We start from the raw sequence: 18,723 nt of genomic DNA, 5'->3' as shown, positions 1-18,723 counted from the left end.
ATTGTCTCTTTCCATCAACACTTTCCCTCTGTCTCGCCCTCTCTCCCGTCCCCTTATTCCCTTTTTCATTTCCCGTCATCCTTTGATCCTTCCCTTCTTGCTTTGCTCAGCCTATCATCCCTGCCATCTTTGGTCTTTCTCAGAGAGTAGGCAAAGAAGCCACAAATGGTCCCTAATAGCCTCCAATGGAGATGAATTGATCTCTGTGTGAACCAAAATCAATACAGGATTGCTTTTTCTGTACACAGTGAGATACTGCACAGGCAGAAAGTTTTAATTAAATTAACATTAAACCATCATTGGTAGTTTTATAGGAGGATAAAGTTAATGATGATTACAGAAACAGAAAATGTACCATTTTAGATTTAAAAAAAACAGCAACATCTGGAGGTTAAAAGTGAAGCCCATGCAGAAGTTGCAAAGGTTGCAGTTCCCCCCTCATCTGCTAGGGGCTCCAAAACAGAACAAGTCCCTTTAGATGCCGATGTCAAAAAGCCAACTTCACAACAGAATAAACATGTTTACAACCTGGTACAAAAAACATTTTCAGGCTTAGCAGGTCAGGTTTAGCTTAATGACAACTGTGGGAGAGTGAATTATTTTCTAACTTCCCCATTTAAAAGTTATTTAATTGCAGAATTCTGCATGTTCAGGGGCATGTCCTTTTGATTGACAGGTACCCGATCTCCTGCTTCAAGTGAGAGGATTGTAGAACAACCACAGTTTTTAGCCGGTTAACAGCGTGGAATAGCGTTTAGCCTGCTTACCTCTGTTAGCTGGATAGCTCCGGTTAGCTTCGGGTTAACTCAGTTAGTTCTTAGCTGCAGGCAGCTCGGATTTTGCTCAATGTCAATCATCCTCTTTGCCCATATTTGTATTTTCCGGGAGAGACGACACACGTGACGCTGCAAAGATGGCGATGGTAGGAACTGTCCAATGAGCTTCAATACAGCTTTTCAGAAATCTACGGGTGACGTCATGGAGGCTCCGTCCAACTTTTTATATATGGTTTGAAAGCTGAGGAAGGAGTGTGTTTTTGATTTGCTTGGATGTTGCTCCTTAGTCATGATGCTCCCTTGTGTGACTCTTAAAAACTGGGGGTATTTTCTAACTTACTTCCTCCACTCATTCCCTGATATTCTCCATACCCCCTCTCCTCCCCCATCTTTGTTCCTATCCCGTCTGACCTGATCTGCCTCACCTTCATGCCTCCATCTCTTGCTCCTCTTTCTCTCTTTGTCATCTATAATGGGATGAGGAAGAGGATTTGATCAGCAGTTTTTAAAGGTCACAGAACCAGGCAAAATCTCTTAGCCAAAGAGCTGAGGGAACTTGGGAAGGGAAGGATGGGACTGGGGAAAGGAAGAGGTGGGCAAAAGAAACAGGTGACAAGCAGGTAGTGGAGAACAAAGGGAAGATAAAGAAGTAGAGCTATGGGGAAGTAGACGATGGAAACAGTGGAGAGAGTGAGGAGAGTGAGGAAGGAGTGGTCATGAACGGAAGGACCTAAGTAGGAAGGGAACATGTGAGGATTAATTTCTTTCACTTTGTGATTGCGTCTCATCTCATCCGCTTTCCTAAGTAACAGTAGGATCTTAATCACCTCTAATCAGATCCCACGCTCTGCCTCCCCCTCTGTCTTATTTTCTCCCTATTTTTTCTGTTTAAGATAAAAGATGCTTTCACCACCCTGCAGTGTCTCATAATGGTCACACAGTGACTTACTGTCTGGAGAAATAATAACTCTTTGATATCATTCTATCACTCCTAATCAAACAGAGCAAAATCTTTCCCAAACTCACTAAAGGCAATCTCTCCCTGCCCCTGCTGTCCCTTTCATCAGCTGCTAATCTATTCCCAAGTGTTTCAGTGTCTTTGCCAGTTACTGCAGCTACATCTCTTTTTGTCTATATACGCAAGTGTTCCCAAGATTTAAAGTATGAATCCACATGATGGTATTGTATTGTGTGTATTTAGTTTAAGATCGGGGCAGTTCGGTGGCCTCACAGCAAGGGAGTCTCTGGTTCCAGTTGGTGTAACAGGTTTAGAACCTGTATGGATGCATCAAACAGCTTTCAGCTTGCTTCACAAGTGCCTGATGCTCATTTTTTATTCGATGACATTCCGAAAGGGGCTGCATGGCGGCGTAGTGGCACTGTGGCCTCACAGCAAGAAGGTCCCTGGTTCAATCCTCAGATCCTCAACAGTGGCCTTTCTGTGTGAAGTTTGCATATTCTCCTCCTGGGTTCTCTCCGGGTACTCCAGCTTCCTCCCACCATCCAAAGACATGCATGTTAGGTTAATTGGTTACTCTAAACTGCCCATAGGAGTGAGCTTGTGTGGTTGTTTGTCTCTGTGTGGCCCTGTGATGGACTGGCAAACTGTCCAGGGTGTACCCTACCTTTCGCCCAAAGACAGTTGGGATAGGTTCCAGCTTCCCCACAACTTGTCATTACACTAAGCAGTTAGGACAATGGATGGATGCACATTTCCAAAGTTGGCCTGAGTAGTCATCTGGATGAAAGCGAAGTTTACAGCTGTGCTGGTTGCCATTGCAACAAGGTTCACTATTGCAGGGTTGATGAACAGCTGGTTGTGGAACCTGTTTTTGAGAGACCTTGTTTGGAGGCTTGGAGATAAGGACTTTTGCATGGAGAAGGGCTGTTATCAGCACAGCTGACTGTTTCATCGTTTTACACGGAGAACTTAATTAGCAACAGCTGCGTAGAATTGCAAGTGATGGTTGTCACTGTAGTTTATGGAAAACTCTTGTCATCAAAGCTTTTCACCTCCTGCTGCAGCTTGGTAAATACACTTCATTGATTTAATTGCAGCTCTTGGCATTAAGAAAATCCACTTATTCGCATTATGGCTCCTCTAACAAATGGGCCAAAGCTTGTGGCTTTAGCAAAAGTAAAACGAATCTCCTTAATATGTCAGTTTACTTATTCTTTAAATGCAATTCAATGTTTGTTAGATGTCTCTACCAAACATAGACACTCTATACAGGAATGGACAACGGGATTCTGATGGAATCAAACTCTTTTGTCAGACTCGATGTGGTGCATACGAGTGGTAAGAACACAAACTTCACTTAAAGCCAACAAAACAGTAGGTGGAATAAACATTTGTGATTCCTGAGGGGCTCTGTGCTGGCAAAGACAGATTGACAGAAGGCTGCATATGAAGTTGTTTTTCTGTATTTTGTCAATCATACTCAAACTATACACAGACTGAAGTGTATACGTGCAGCATGACAACATTCGTAACAAACCTCTCAAGCAATGGCAACAGTCTTGCCAAATCAAGAGATATTAAGACATAAGTACAGTGCCCACCACTGGGTTTACAGAATAAACCTACGGTGGATAAATAAACTGGATGTGATTGTGCCTCTAGCCTACGCAGCGCTGAAACGAACATCTCTTTCTGCAGCTTCAAAGCGTGTCGCAGCAGATCCCACTGGGGCCAGCTAGGCAGCTTGAAGCTCCACCTGTACACCGCAGAATCTTTCATCAGATACACGAATCACAAAACTGCCATATCTGCTTACATATCTGCTGCTCGGTGTACATCTCTCCATACACCACCCCACCCCCTCCTCCTCCCCTGCCCCCTCCAGAATCAAAGATGTTGAAAAGCCAGGGCAATTTCATACTTTATCCAAAGCTTCCTCCTTCATTTGGTGGTTGTGAAGGATGCTGCAGATGGAGTATGTGCACGCTTTGTCTTTTGTCTGTCAGGAGAACTGAGGGGCTGAGTTACAAAGAAATGACAAACTGAGGCAGAGGATGTAGTTTTGCGGCTAAGCCATGTAATGAGAATTTCACATAAAAGGAGTGCTTTGCAAAGAAACAGATGGTCTGGATTTGAATATTGCGTTGATTGGTTCCTGTATCAATACGAGTTTGAGCAATAAAGACCAGTAAAAGATTAGTTTTGTCAAGACTGATCGACTGTTGTGTGCTTACATATTATTTACGTCTGTAATCAAAATGTCTTTTCTGCACTTGCATTTGTGAGGCTTATTGTATCTTTTCATGGGTTTGTGTATGTGTGTATGTGTGTGCATCCCCAGCTGGAGTGAAGACTGTTTATATTATTGGTGATGAAAGAGAGGCCCCAAGGGGCCTCAATAATAGGCTAGGAGGCCTCTGACTTTATATAATGGCCTCTGTATGGGTAAATGTGCACGCTTGTAAGGAAGGCACACAATTGCAGCACTATATAATTGTCAATAGGAGAACACACTTGTACACAATGAAGCAGAGAGACGACGCCTGTGCATAAAGGCAGTCACACAAAGAAGCATGCACACGCTTACACACACATTGCAGTGCCAGCTGAGCCCTGTGTGTCCAATAACAGCAGGTGCTGTCAAGTGCGAGCACAGCAGACCTGCCCTGACATGGAAACACACACACACACACACACACACACACACATGGGTGGATTCACATATGTCGCCATGTATTCACTCATATACCTTCATCTGCTTTTACATTTCACATTCAATACATCACACCTAATACTAATATCTGATTGTTGCATCCTTTGTCTGTTTTTCAGACTCAAGTGTGCGTACATCACTGCTGTGTGTCTGTGGTGTTGCCATATGGTCTCACATTAGGGCACTCTAAACTCAGCCATGCAGAAACTTGTGTCCATGGGTGTGAGAAGACAGTGGTGGTGACAAAGAAGGAAGCTTTTGATATGTGGGATGCTGATGTGTAAACACCTCCGACTGGGAGGCAACAGCTGCATAAATCAGCATGTTTTGGGTTAAATTAAAGCCATATCTGTGTCTAATGTTTCCTCTTTATTTGCACGTTTTTCAGTCCCTCACACTTTTTCCAAGTCCCCATCTCCCTATCGCCCTCTCGCTGTCTGCGTGTGTTAATGTATTTAGCAGTGCCGTATCATACGCTGCGCTGACTTCATTAACTATCTCAGCATGAGGCTCCAGTGACTGAGGGATAATAAGCCCAAACACACACACACAGACAAATTCAGCCCCGTGAGCTTAACAGCAGAGTGTGTGGAGCTGATTACAGTTTACTTCATTACGATAAAGCACTTGTGATTTGTGACATATTCTGATTAACATCCTCCCCCTGACTTCACAGATCCTTTGAAAAGTTCATTATTATGGGGTGGAATCCTCTGCTTTGATAAGGGCTTTTATGTTTTCTAAAGTTCCCAAACAGGCTCAGTATGAAGAAGACTGACCCAATGAAGTAAAAGTGGAAATGATACTGAAGAATTAGTCCTGGTGCAAGAGCTGTTTGTTCGTTCTTTCATTTTCTGAATCCGCTTATTGCAACTCAGAGTTGCGGGAAGCTGGAGGTCACCAATCAATCACAGACACTACAGCTATTGTATATATACTTAACTCGTAGTCTTGTTCCTCATCTTCTCCAAAGCCATGCCATACACCTCTTAAAACACACAAAACAGCCGGGGTGCTACCTTTATATAGAAATTGTTTTCCTTATTGTATTGACAAAGAAAAGTCCAAGGGAAATGCCTCAAATATGTTTCACAACATGTTTTATAAACTCACATACTTAACCCTAGAACAAAAGTTTTCACTAGCAACTCATGCTATGATAGTGTTCTAGATTGAAGCAAAGAATAAAAGAATACTCGAGAATTCTATTTTTCTTGTTTTCTGTCTCAGCTAGTTCTTTCAGGGATGGCAAAATAATCTGCCTCCACCTGACCATGTGTTTCTCAATCCTAGTCTTCAGGAACATTTAACATGAACATGACTAACATGAACATGGCTCATTAGTAGGCTTGCAAAAAACTTGATGAGCAGTTCAATAATTTAAATTAGGTGTGCTGGAGGTGGAAACGTCTAAAACATTGTCCAAGATGCATGCTGCTAAAACATGCAGATGTCTACGAGGATCAGAATTGAGAGCACCAATCTAATCTGTCCTCTGTATTCTCTTCTTCTACACCTACTAACTTCATATACTCTTTCACTACACTCCTAAATCTCCTTTTGTCTTCATATAGTCCCACTTGCTGGTAGTTCCAACCCACGCATCCTTCTACACGTCTATATATTCACTATCCCTCCACTGGACATGCACAGCCCTCTGACTTTGTCTCCAAAACATCTAATGAGCTGCTCCTCTGATGTCATTCCTGCTCTAAACTATCCTTGTCACTCCCAAAGAGAACCGTCACTGCTTTAGTCATTTGCCTCAGGGCTACAATTCCCAAACAATAGAGCTGACTTAACCACATTGCTGTCAATAGCTTGCTAGAGCTAACATGATTATTTTATTAATTTAAAACCACAAACGTGTTTTGAAAAGGCTGTTTGTAGAGCAGTATTTTATTCCAAGTAAATTTTTAAATACAATAAGATAAGGATATTTTTGTTACATGTAAGTATATCCCATGGGACACTCAATATGCACGATACATGACAGAAATGAGCTTTCTTTCATCATGCTATTTTTTTTCCTACATGAGAAAAGTCAAAATATCTTATTAAGGCTCACAAGATTATGTAAACCATAAAACTAAATAACTTTTTCAAGGTAAGTAGCTGTCAGCTTGTGAAAAATGTTATCTTTAATTTGCTGTGTGAGTGCGGCTGAGAAAAGCAGGTTGCACTCACAGAATGGATCATTCAGCTGTGGAGAAATTTAGCGGTGGTGCATTATATTACTGCAATATTGGGAGAACTAATATGTCAGCTGGTTATATCCTAAATATTGTTTCGCTCTACCTTGTAAAATTGCTGCTTTTCTAATAACATTTTGACGGCGGCGTGCTCACAGTTGTTCTTCAGTCATTGATTGTTCTTCAAACTGATTCATCTGCGGACTACTTTCTCAGTTATCCGTCAATATTTCTTCTGTAAAATAGAAATATAATCATATTTGTATTGGATGTTCACAAACAGCAAAAAAAAAAAAAAAAAAAGAAGTGAGAAATCATTACAAATTGACGTTAGTCATGATTAATGATTCATTTTCAGCAAGTCGACTCAGTTTTAGATTTCACAGCATGTCTGCTTTGGTTGCAGTCATGTAGTTGAGACTCATATCAGTTTGACATGACACCCACCTTCTGCCAAGTGTTTTCAAGCTGTGACGTCCCAAGATGATCAAACTCCTCTTATTTTTCCCATCCCACTTATCTCTCCTTCTTGTCTTTCCTCCCCCAGGTCAGTGTGTTGGAGCGTCAGGTGATAGATTTCCTGGGCTACCAGTGGGCTCCTATTCTGACCAACTTCCTACACATCATCGTCGTCATCCTGGGCTTGTTCGGCACCATTCAGTTCAGGCCGAGATATGTCACTGGAGTGAGTTTGAAGCACTTTCCCACACACACAGGCACCCACTGGAAGCAGTCATTTTCCATCTGCCGTGAACATAGCAACGGCCTCCTATTTCCTGATACTCAGGTCTCTACTGTGAACAACGAGGGCTGAATACTATTGGAGTGACAGTTCAATTGAGTTTTTTCTCAGTGGAATTGAGAGAAGCGGTGTTTTCATAAGTTAGTAGCTTTCAAACTTTATCATAGCAATTGCATAGCAGGACAAGTTAGCCTGTCTTTTTCCACTTCCGATGTTGTCGATAAAAACAGGAAAGATTAAAATTTCATCAACTTTGAGAGGGTGTCACATCTAGCCCTTATGAAACAACCTTCATGTGCACAAATGGTATTTACCGAGACAGTACAGACAGCCAAAGCTCAATAAATTCTGTCATTTATTTTTTCCTTCCTATCACTCCTTTTTACACAAACCCACATGCGCACACACAAGGCGCCACCATCCATTGTCTCCCTGTCTGATTTGATTTAGGAGATTGGTTGCACCCTTAGCTGCTGTTTGTGTCTTTTTGCATTTTAACAACCTCAGAAGTGAATCCTCCCTCTGTCTTTTTCTCCCCATCTCGCTCGCTCCGAAAGACATGAACAAGTTTTTCATTTTCTAATTCTTCAGTGAAGTCTTGTAAAATCTCGTCTTTATCTGATTTCCCTGTCTCTGTGTGCTTCTCCGCAGTACGCAGCTTGGCTCGTCGTATGGATGACCTGGAATGTTTTCATCATTTGTTTTTACCTGGAGGTTGGAGATCTGTCTAGAGTAAGGAAAAGTCATTTTTGCATCCTTGCCAGGTCTCAATCATACGTGTCTGGAATAACAACTGCTTTCGCCGCGCTAAGACTACAATATTACAGCATTGTTGCATGTGGGATTAGCGGAGTTTGAAAGGCGTTTCTCTAAAGCTTCATTTACACTTGCATTTCAAGAGTTTCACATGCAAGACTAAGGCTGGGAGTATTCAATAAATCCCATGAAAAGGCTAAAGCCAGCAGTGCATTGATCCTGCTAACAAGTGTTGCCTGCCAGCCTGATAATATCTGTCTCCTTTGTGTTACAGACCCCACTTGTTGTCCAAACAAGTTTAAATGCTTTCTTGAGCCACAAAGCTTTAACATGAGCACCTACCTTGTACAGCATGTCACCATTAATATTCACCAGTTTACTCAATAAAAACTAATTTACTGTTGAAATTAATGGGGGAAGGGGTTGAAAAAATCCAATCAGATCATAAGGACAACAAATCAATGGAATTATTACCATAAAAAGATTTTATTTGGAAATTAGCCATTTTTACTGCAGCCTTGCTTTTTGACTTAATTTAATAATAATTTACTTTAGCACAATTTTTTTTAGCATCAATCCGATTTCTTTAGTGTGTGATGGAGAGAAAAATTTGTCTGTGATCTCATGGTAATAAAATTGTAGCTGTTTGTGCTAAAGATCATTTGTGAAGTAACTTTAATCCTGCATGATAAAAGGCTGTGTAAAGATGACCCTGCTTTGACTGCATGTCCCGAAATTGCTGATATGGCCTTCCTCCCGTCTCCTCTCACAGAAAAGGTCATATAATTTTAGAGTCATTTTAGCACAACTTCAGTTGCTGTAATCACAGGAGCTTGTCAGGAGCAGCGTCCACACTCTGCATCCTCACACTTGCTCTTCAGACAGGTTGAGATTATTCATGCAGCTCGGAGATGGAGGTTTTTACGCTTCTCAGTCACAATCTGCATGATAACAAAAATCAAAGTGGTTTTAACAACTGTATCAAGAGCCGCTTTAATGACTTTTTTCAATTTCGACTCGATTCGTTTATTATCAGCACAGTAAGTGATTTACCAAGGCCATGTCGAATGGTTTTATGTGAAAGTAATATAATTCTCATCAAGTAATTTATCGTGTGTGTGCTGTGGTGTACAGTGTGCCGCGTGAATGTAAAACTGACTAGGTGATGAAATGATTATTATTGTCTTGATTTACTTTTATAAGATCTCAGTGTAGAGAAGAAAAAAAAAGAGAGAAGCAAAAAAAAAAAAAAAAAAAAAAAAAAATCAAGCACCGTGAAAGATTTGAGGATTTATATGACTTTCACCACACTCTCAAACCTTAATTAGCTTCTCAGGACTATTACTTGTTCACACCAGGAGCTCTTCTAAGCAGCTAAGGACTCTGAACAATAAAGTAATGATTGCCCTCAAAGCAGAAGAAGATGTGTCTGATGTCAGACTAAACCGTGAACATGCTACGCCGGACAGATCTGCAACCAGACACAAAGGAGATGAAAATAGTTTTAAAAAAGCTGTTTCTCAGTTTCTGTTTGAATAAAGAAGTGGTGGTTAACAGGAACTGTGGGGTGAGGAAGAAGTTCCCAAGAAAGCTTGTAGGACTGAAAGACAAAAACGAGACGGAAAAAAGCGTATCTGATTGTAAGGAACCTTCTAGTGTTGCTGTATAGTCTTGATGAAAGACTCAAAACAAAAACTTTTTCTGCATCCTTGTTACAAAGCTCCTCATCAGATGAAATGATTTTCATAAAGCGGTACGACTAAACTTTGGCATGTTTTTTCTGCACTTTGCCGTCCCCTAAAAAAGGTGATTCAGCATCTGTATTTTCTCTGAGTTCTCTCCAGCAAGCAGATGTCAGGTCGCTTTCTCCCTTTCTTTCACTCTCTTCCTCTAATTTGAGGTTTCTTTGAATGAGCGATGTCTCACGTTGAAGCCTGACAGTGTGTTAATGTCCACTCGCTAGCTTGTCATGCGATGCTGTGAAGTAAAACATAGCTATTACATGATGCTGCGGGTTGGTGGTGCGGTCTCTCAGCAACAGGATGTTGCAGAGCAACGGAGGCGCTAGGATTGTGCAAAGTCAACATTACATTGCTATCAATTTGAATCAGAAGCACAGAGGTTTTAAATAAAAGTTAATGAGTGGACAAATTAGAGGTATATTTTGATAAAAGGTGTAGAGTTTATTGAAAACAGTGCCAAACATTTAGAATAAAGGGGGTTTGGTCATTTTTGAGCATTGTGTTGAAACCTGGGACATCAGGAAATCTTTGCTAGTTTAAAAAAAAACTGGGTTCTTTCTACCATGTGATTGTTTCAATAGTAAAATGTAGAATTAGTTTGAATTGTTCAGTTTTTCAATTTATCTAGTGGTATAAGCTTAAGGTGATGTCATAGCCTCTCATTCAAAAATGCATTTTATAGTTTAATGTAAAACTGAAACTAATTTACTGAAAAATTAAATTAAAACATAAATGAGACCACCCAAACTGTCAGAAGTTTCGCAGGATTACTTAACTTTTGCATGACATTGTATGGAGGCGTGTTAGTTGTCTTTGCATATCTATGCTGAAGTTGACTGAAATGCTTTGCCTTCCTACGTTGAAAATTTGTCAGTTTTAAACACTAGCTATCAATTCTGACAAATGATTAAGGCCAATCAGTGCCTGTGTAAACAGCAGAAATCAGTTGATGGGAGTGTTGATTATGGCTGATTACACTGTGCTGTGGGGTTGAAAAAAAATCAGTTTTCCCTCAACAGTTGTCTGTAATTTGCTCGTTCTGTTGCGCGGTGCTATAACATGTACAGATTTGGATTATGAAATTGCGGTGGAAGCGCCCCACATTATTAAATTGCTTGTCGTATAGGTTTTCCATCTTTCCAGTGACAATTATCATCAGTCTGAACTCAAGTAAATGCTGCATACCACATTACTCAGCTCATTCTGTTTGTGGTTTCATAATACACTCATGTCCTCTGTGAATATTCCATACAAACAAGCCTTGTTAAGTTTTATTATCATCCAGGTTAAACCTCTAACTTGTATGTCTGTGCTTTATTGATTTCAATTTTAACGACCTTTACAACCTCGATTGGCTCTTAATCCACCAAATAATAAAACTACCTAATAACTGAGAGCATTAATCTGCTAGGTTTTGCTTTAATCCCACAAAGTACAAGCCTCACAGCCATTGTATAGGACTAAAAACCGAATAAAGCATCTGGTAAAACTGTACAATAATCCAAAACATGGATCATATCGCTGCATGAATAATTTTCCTTTTGTTGTAAAACTATAAAAGTGTCATTTTTCTCCTCAATATACTATAAAAAGTCATTCAAAAGGCTTCATCTCCCCTGACCAAAACCAACAAACCACATCTGCTTCGTAATGAGGGTGAGGCAGCCAGTTAATTAGCGCCACCTTTATCAATTACCTTCTGACCAATCAGAGACAAGAAATCACAAACCAGACGCTGAACAGCTTGTTTTTATGGCCAGAACAGTTTCCATGTACCTCGCTCAAGGGCTCATCAACCTTGACCCAGATGGTGATAGAAAGGAGAGTTGCAAAAGCCCCTGTTCCCCCCTGAATCCACCAGCTGTTGTACAGCACGACACACATCCATCACCCCCCACTTGGAAGGCTTTTTTTTTTTTTTTTTTTTTTAAATGATTACATTTGCATGTTAAACATGTATAACTATGCTTGTTCTTGTTTTTACATAACAAAACTAGATTTCTGTTGATCATACAGCACAAATCCAGTGTAAAAGAAAACAATCAAAAAAAACCCCACTGATTTAAATATGATGCCTGCAACATGCTTTACCAGGTGCTGGGACAAGTCTTGTTTTCCATTGTGTTGCATCACCTTTTGTTGTGTTGTCTTAAAAGTGACACTTAAAAGTGTCTTATCCCATCCTTGCCTAGGACAGGACTTTAGGCGCGGCTGTAGATCAGGCGGAAGAGTAGCTGTCTACCAACCAGAAGGTCGGGGGATTGATTCCATGTTTCCCCTGACAATATGCCTTCGTGTCCTTGGTCACTAGAACTCCTTGTTCCCCTCCTATTAGTCTTTTGGGGTCTATGCATACGTGTGAATGGGACATGCAGTGTAAAACATTTTGAATGGTCAACATTACTGGTAAATGACATGTTTGATCAGTGGCAAAGAGTGAAGGAATTATTTACAGTGTTGGTTTAGTAATCTATCACTTCTTAACATTTCTAATCGTCCTGTACTGAATATTATGCTGTGATCTTCTGTGTATAAAAAAAGTAAACACTGGATCCATCCAGTCGAGTGTCGGGAGCTTTACCGAAGGATAAACATGTTTCCTGGTGAATTGCAGCACACCAGTGTTGATATTTGATATCCAGCTGGCATGATTTGTACTACACAAAACCAAAAAAATATCACTATTTTCTGGATGTTGTTTACTGTAAAGGGCTTGAAGCTGAGAAATGATATGAATTTTTTGGATAATGGCAACTACGTGTACGGTAACTCTAAACAACCAAACACTTCTAGATACTGTGAAACACAAAACTATAAATACTGATAAGTGAGTTTGTGTGTGAATTTATGCCCTAACTATTGAACTCACAAAAATATGGGAGCTGTATTTGTGTGTCATCATTATCAATCATCACATATGAAGTAAGACGCATTTTTCTTTAAATAATTAGTTGCATATAACTATGTATTCATGCTGACATTAAAGCTGTACGTTACTGTCCAAGTAATACATATCAATAGATCATGTGGTTTGAGCATAAATCACACCAAAAGCAGAACTGATAACTTAAAGTTGCCAGAAAACAAAAGCAACTAAACGCACAATAAACATCCAAAAGTAAAATTAATTGAAGACAGTAGTGGTCAGGATTGGAATCAGTCATGCCTCTTTCATTTAGCAGGTGTAGAGCATCCTCCAGACCCCTCCAAACTCCCAAGTGTGAATTTTCTGATATATTAACAGGAACAGTGAATATTTTACAAAATGCTTCTATAGCAGAAATCATGTGAATTGGTTAAATTCATGTAAAACTATACTCCATATGGAATACATATCAAACTACTGCTGAGAGAAAAATTGTGAAAACCTTTGACCTGACGATGGCTCTATCTGGAAAGTGAAAGGACCCTTAAAGCTGCACGAATGTCTAAATGGCAGTCCACTCCAAAACATGCAGGGTTATTTTGCATCAAACCAAAGTTGTCCTCTTCACTGACATATTTAAAATCCCACATATATATATATATATATATCCATCACAGGATGAGATGAATATACCACAGTGACAGGTTTTTTTCCTAGGCTTGCTGCCTTTCATGTATATTACACACGCTCGTCAGAGTTCGATACAGCTAATGATGGCATGCTCTGCGCTCTATGATGTAAATTAAATCTATGTAAGATCTAGGGTTTCCCTCTTTTTTTTCCAATTTCCATTTCTCCCTCCTCCTGTGCCTCACTCTCTTCATCTCGATGTAATTCATTCCTCCTCTCCCTCTGCTCAGCCTATAATCAAGTCTTTTTCATGTTGTTTTGCAAAGTGCCATGTGAATCTGTCCCACACTCCTCATTCTGTCTCGCTCATCTTCATCCCCAACCTCCTTTTCATTCCCTCTCTTTAGCCATATGTCTTTTGTCAGGACTTGACAATAGGAAATGTGTCCCTGCCAAGAAGGCGTCTCAATTTATGATCAATGTCCGTTCATGATGCAGAACTTTGCGTGCTGGACAGTAAAGAGCATCAATTTGATACTTTACTTCATTCACTCAGGCCATTTACTTTTGGGGTCACGGCATGAAAATGAGTGTGACATCCTCTATTTTTCTTTATTATAGAAATTTGCCATCTGTGTATGAGACTGCTTTGATTTATGCCATGTTATCAGTGACTCCTGGATTAGCATTGTGGCTTTGATGTCATTTTCCAGTGCAAACACCCTGCTCCATTTATGAATAGGCATAATATCCAAACTGTACTTTGCAGCTACAGCAGTGGAGATGTATTAAAGGAAACTAATCAGATGGATAAGGAGATAAATTGATGCCCAATGGCCTGAATTTTTTTTTTACTTTCATTATGCGTAATGACATTTGTGAATTATATAACAGAAAATATTGCAGGTAAGTGCACCTTCTTGGCTTCACACATGAAGACAGATGTGTGTGTTGAGCCATTTTAAGCCACTCAAAAGTTTTTGATGTTCAGTGAGTGAGCTTCAAACATTTTTTGTGTTTTGTTGCATGACAGAAAAAATCTGAAATATTAGATGTGAGGTTTGCCAAACACTTCTGACATTTCTTCTGGAGATGGAAGGTAAACAACAGACCAAGAGAGCTGGGAGAAACAGTGAAGAAAGGAAACATTTCAGAGTGTGTCAGCTCAGCTTGAAATCCTGAAGCCGAGCAAACAGATGGACAGACATCAGAGGAACAGACTGATCGTTATCCTGACTGAAATAATGGCCAAATGGATTTGATGAGCTATCATGACACTAACACTTAGCAGGACGTCCTGGTCAGTGATGAGTCATTGACATCCCATTACACATACAATAATCCTGTGAATCAAATATTGCAACTCTTTTGAGTCTAGAATTATTAAAAAGTTCAAATTTCTTGTGGATGGTGGATAAAAACAGCTGAAAGGTTTTTTGATTACTCAGCTGTTCCATATGTCTTGGCCATTCTTGACAGCACTCATCAGCAATTTCATTTTGCTCATGTTAAGATGGCTTCAACTAAATTGTCACTAAAAATTAATAGTGCAGCACCTCTTTTGCTGCTGTTTTACAGTGTAAGTGCTGACAAGTTTATATGTGACCACAATAAATCAATTCTTATTTTCTACCTTTTAATGTGATGTAAAACCTTTACAAATCAACTTAACAACAAATAAATCTATTGAGAGATAGTGCTAATGCTTTTTAACCTTTTAACATTCATTTTTAAAAAAGTATTTTCTCTGTATTTTTTTAATTCTATTCTTAAAATTTGGCAATAATAAAAAGTAATAATAAGATAAAATATAAGGATGCAATATCAGACCAGGCAATAGTCCAATATTTGACCAATGTGACCAAGCAGGTTAGGCATACAGTACCATTAAAATAATTTACTCTACAATAAAAGAAAACAAAACATTTAATGCACGCTTAGCCTAAAATTCGATCCCAGTGATATCAGTTGTGACTGAATATAAAATAAAATGTAACATTTTACTCATGAATAGCAGAGTCCGGACAGTAATCTCAGCCACTAATCAGACTTTATAACTGAATGACACACTGTCTGAGGCTGAGATCAGTGATATTATGAGATCACCACCATGGATAATTTCACCCAGAACAACACAGATGCTCAGTGCAGATGTTTTTATCATGCTCAAACCACTCAACAGACTTCTACGTCCAGTAAAAGAGGAACCGTGGAGTAATGCTTGGTAACTAAACTGTACAGGCACTTTGTAAGTTCTGTCAGTTTGTCAAAGGCTACCAGAGCTTAACCAAACAGAATATTAAATATCATGCAACTCACTTCAACCCAGTAAAATATCAAGGAAACATTTGCAGTTGACAAAAACCTAACATGGCCAAAATGTTAACGGTAAAAATGTAATTACAATTTAGTAATGAGTCAGATTTAGTGTAATCCAGCTGTAGACAGCAGAGGCAGAGGATGAGGAAGGCCACACAGCAATGGTTGGGGCAGTGGTTGCTATCTTTTTAGGTCTCTTCACATTTCTGAAGTCATCCAGACTGCTAGAAAGGGTTCATTCTTGCAGCGTGACACCAAATACATGTCCCTTTCCTCATGTTATTGTTGAACTATCTTCTTACGTCCATCGTCAAAAGGTATCAGCCTACTACTACTTCATTACCGCAAGGCATTGACTTTGCACCAAGTATTGCGATAATATATAGAATATAATGTGCCTTTCAGGTTTTCACAAGATTTGATGGTTGCATGTGCACATAGATCAGACACACATATACACACACAACTTGCATAAATCTCATGAGATCAGTTTCTGTCTACGACAAAAAAGCACAAACAGGAACAGATTCTAATCAGGGTGATTTATTGTCGCCACAAAATAGCTGTTGAAAAAATGAAAATGATATTCAAAAGGATAGAAATGAAAATAAGAAAGGTTGTTCCTGGATGGGAGGGCTTGGTTTGTGAATGGGTGAGCCTTGCTCATTGGAGCCCACCCATAGTGCTGAGTATGAATATATTTTACCAGATGTACAGAAAACAAACAAACAAAATGGCGAAGTTAGGTTTACTAACTCATTTTTAAGGGGAAATTTTGGTTACAGTGTGCTCTACCTGACAGTTAAACAGGGAATTTTGTTGACACAAAGTCTTCCTTGAATCAAAATTGCTCAGGTTATTTTGTACTTCTCACATCCTTACATACGTATGTTTTTGTTTTTTTTTTAATCAACAACCCACTGTTCTCATGGTGTCAGTGACTGGTCATGTGAGGGGAACAGTGTTCTATGAAAATTAATTATCTAACATTATTAGTTAAACAATCACAGTAATTAAGCCACATGTGGGGAATGAATATTAACCAGTTATTATTACCTTCTAAAACATTACGATAGACTTGTAATCATAAAAGAGCAGCTCATGGCAGTGCAGGTGTTTCACCCTGGCTGTCTCATAATATTAGAAACTGCCAATATTCAAGTACGCCGCAGTCAACCTTTGAATTAACAATGATTTTTTTCACGCATGTAATGACCACCATGCTCTGTGTTCCCTCTGTGCAGAGGTTTTATGTGTCCTTCATTATTCATACGTAATTGTGAGTAAGTTCATCAAGATGTATTACCAGTATGAACAAAAACCCAGGATGGGACTAACTTCAAAGTGTTTTGGGGTTTTTTTCCCCCCATTTTTTATGTTTACAACCGATCAGAACGGATCTGCCTGTCAGGGTTACATTTTCTTTCTTTTTTTTAATCTTTCAAGTACAAACATAAGGCTGGATCTACTAAAGATTTGCGTATACAAAAATATGTGAAAAGCCATTTCACACTAAAAAAAAAAAGTACAAACTGATTTACTTACCTTGCACACTGTTGCGTTGTTCAAAGGTAGAAAAATAACACATCTGCATCAGTTAGTATGTCTGTTGCAATAAACCTAAAATATGGGGTGTTTACATGCAATTTTGAGTTTCTTGGGAGGAGAAAATATAAATAAATTAATTTAGTACCGGCAAAGTGATCTATCCAACCTGAGAGCAATTTTTCATAGAAACTGCGCCTACATTTAACATGTTTCACAACGAAGTGCAAACATTCTGGGTGCGTAATTGTGCACACGAAGCAAGGAGACACAGAGAACGCATTTTCCTCCTCATGTGAAGGTTATTGAGAGATACGAGTAGACAATGATCAAACATGTAATTTATCCAGCACTGCCATTTTGATGCTGTTGGAGGAGCTAAAGATGGATTTGAACCAGCCATAGAGGAGGAATCTCGCAGTACCTGGCATGACAAAACTGTTTACAAGTCTGCATTTTCTTGCATCTGGGTCATTCCCACACATGGTAGCTGTCACAGCTGGGACCCCCCCCCCCCATCCTGATTTTCAGATGTGCTTTCTACAGACTTAATGCCATGTTTTCATGGGATGGTTGGTTATTAGGTTTCTACACAATCGGCAGTCATTAAATGAGACCTAACAAAACTTTTTGGCAGTAGCTGAATTTCCCATAATAATAGGAGCAAAGGATTACATCCATGTGCAGCTTGTGCCCCCCCACAGACACTGAGCATGTGTACAGAAACCATAAACACGCGTTCGTTGAATATGCAGTGCATCTCTGATGCTAAAGGCATAATTACATTAATAACATATGTGAGTTATATCTGGAACACGTGTACACTTATTTTGCATATGGGTTTTGGAATAATTTTATGCTTACACAACATGTGAAATCTGTGTAAACTCTAATAAAATCCAAATGATGGCATGTTAAACGCATGTTAATTTCTATGTCAAACCCATATGATCACTTGTAAAACACAAGTAAATTTGCATGTGAAATGTAGATAATCATGTGAAACTCATAAAAAAATTCCTATAAATAATCCAAACATAAAATCCATGTTAGTTTCACATGTGAAACTCAGGGAAATTCCCATGGAAAACCTGAACAATCACATGCAAAATCCATACAAGCACATGTCAAACCTATGGTATTACACATGAAACCCATATGTTTTTTTGTATGTGACCAAACAAAACGAAACATTTCATCAGTTTCACATATGCTAAATATGTCACATCTTTCACTTATGTTCCTAATGGGTTACCTGTAAAATACAACCCAATATCGTCGTTCAGAAAAATGTCGCCAATTTTAGGAGCGCCATACATTTTTAGCAAACAGCATCCAAACATGTTTATAAAACATTTCATTTTCACAAAGGACGATGATTGAAATCACTTTGGGTGTAACATTTGACTGGTAATTTGGTTATTTACATTGAGCGGTTAGAGCTGCAGAGTTAGATATGTTCAGGCTTTTTGAACTATTTG

General features: G+C 39.3%; 1 protein-coding gene across 2 annotated transcripts in view; it reads left to right on the top strand.

Annotated features, from left to right (window-relative positions):
• Window positions 1–18,723, top strand: part of nkain2 (sodium/potassium transporting ATPase interacting 2) — a gene marked incomplete at both ends in the record, with an annotated part of 99,088 nt that overhangs the window by 46,078 nt on the left and 34,287 nt on the right. For both annotated transcript variants that reach the window (XM_079255485.1, XM_079255484.1), the window contains 2 exons: window positions 7,190–7,327; window positions 8,036–8,116. In XM_079255485.1, coding sequence (XP_079111611.1) covers window positions 7,190–7,327; window positions 8,036–8,116 — 219 coding nt within the window. The remainder of the gene's footprint in view (window positions 1–7,189; window positions 7,328–8,035; window positions 8,117–18,723) is intronic.

Source organism: Telmatherina bonti (genome assembly GCF_933228915.1).
Source record: "Telmatherina bonti genome assembly, chromosome: 16".
Lineage (NCBI taxonomy): Eukaryota > Metazoa > Chordata > Actinopteri > Atheriniformes > Telmatherinidae > Telmatherina > Telmatherina bonti.
This window is presented reverse-complemented; position numbering and strand designations above follow the sequence as displayed.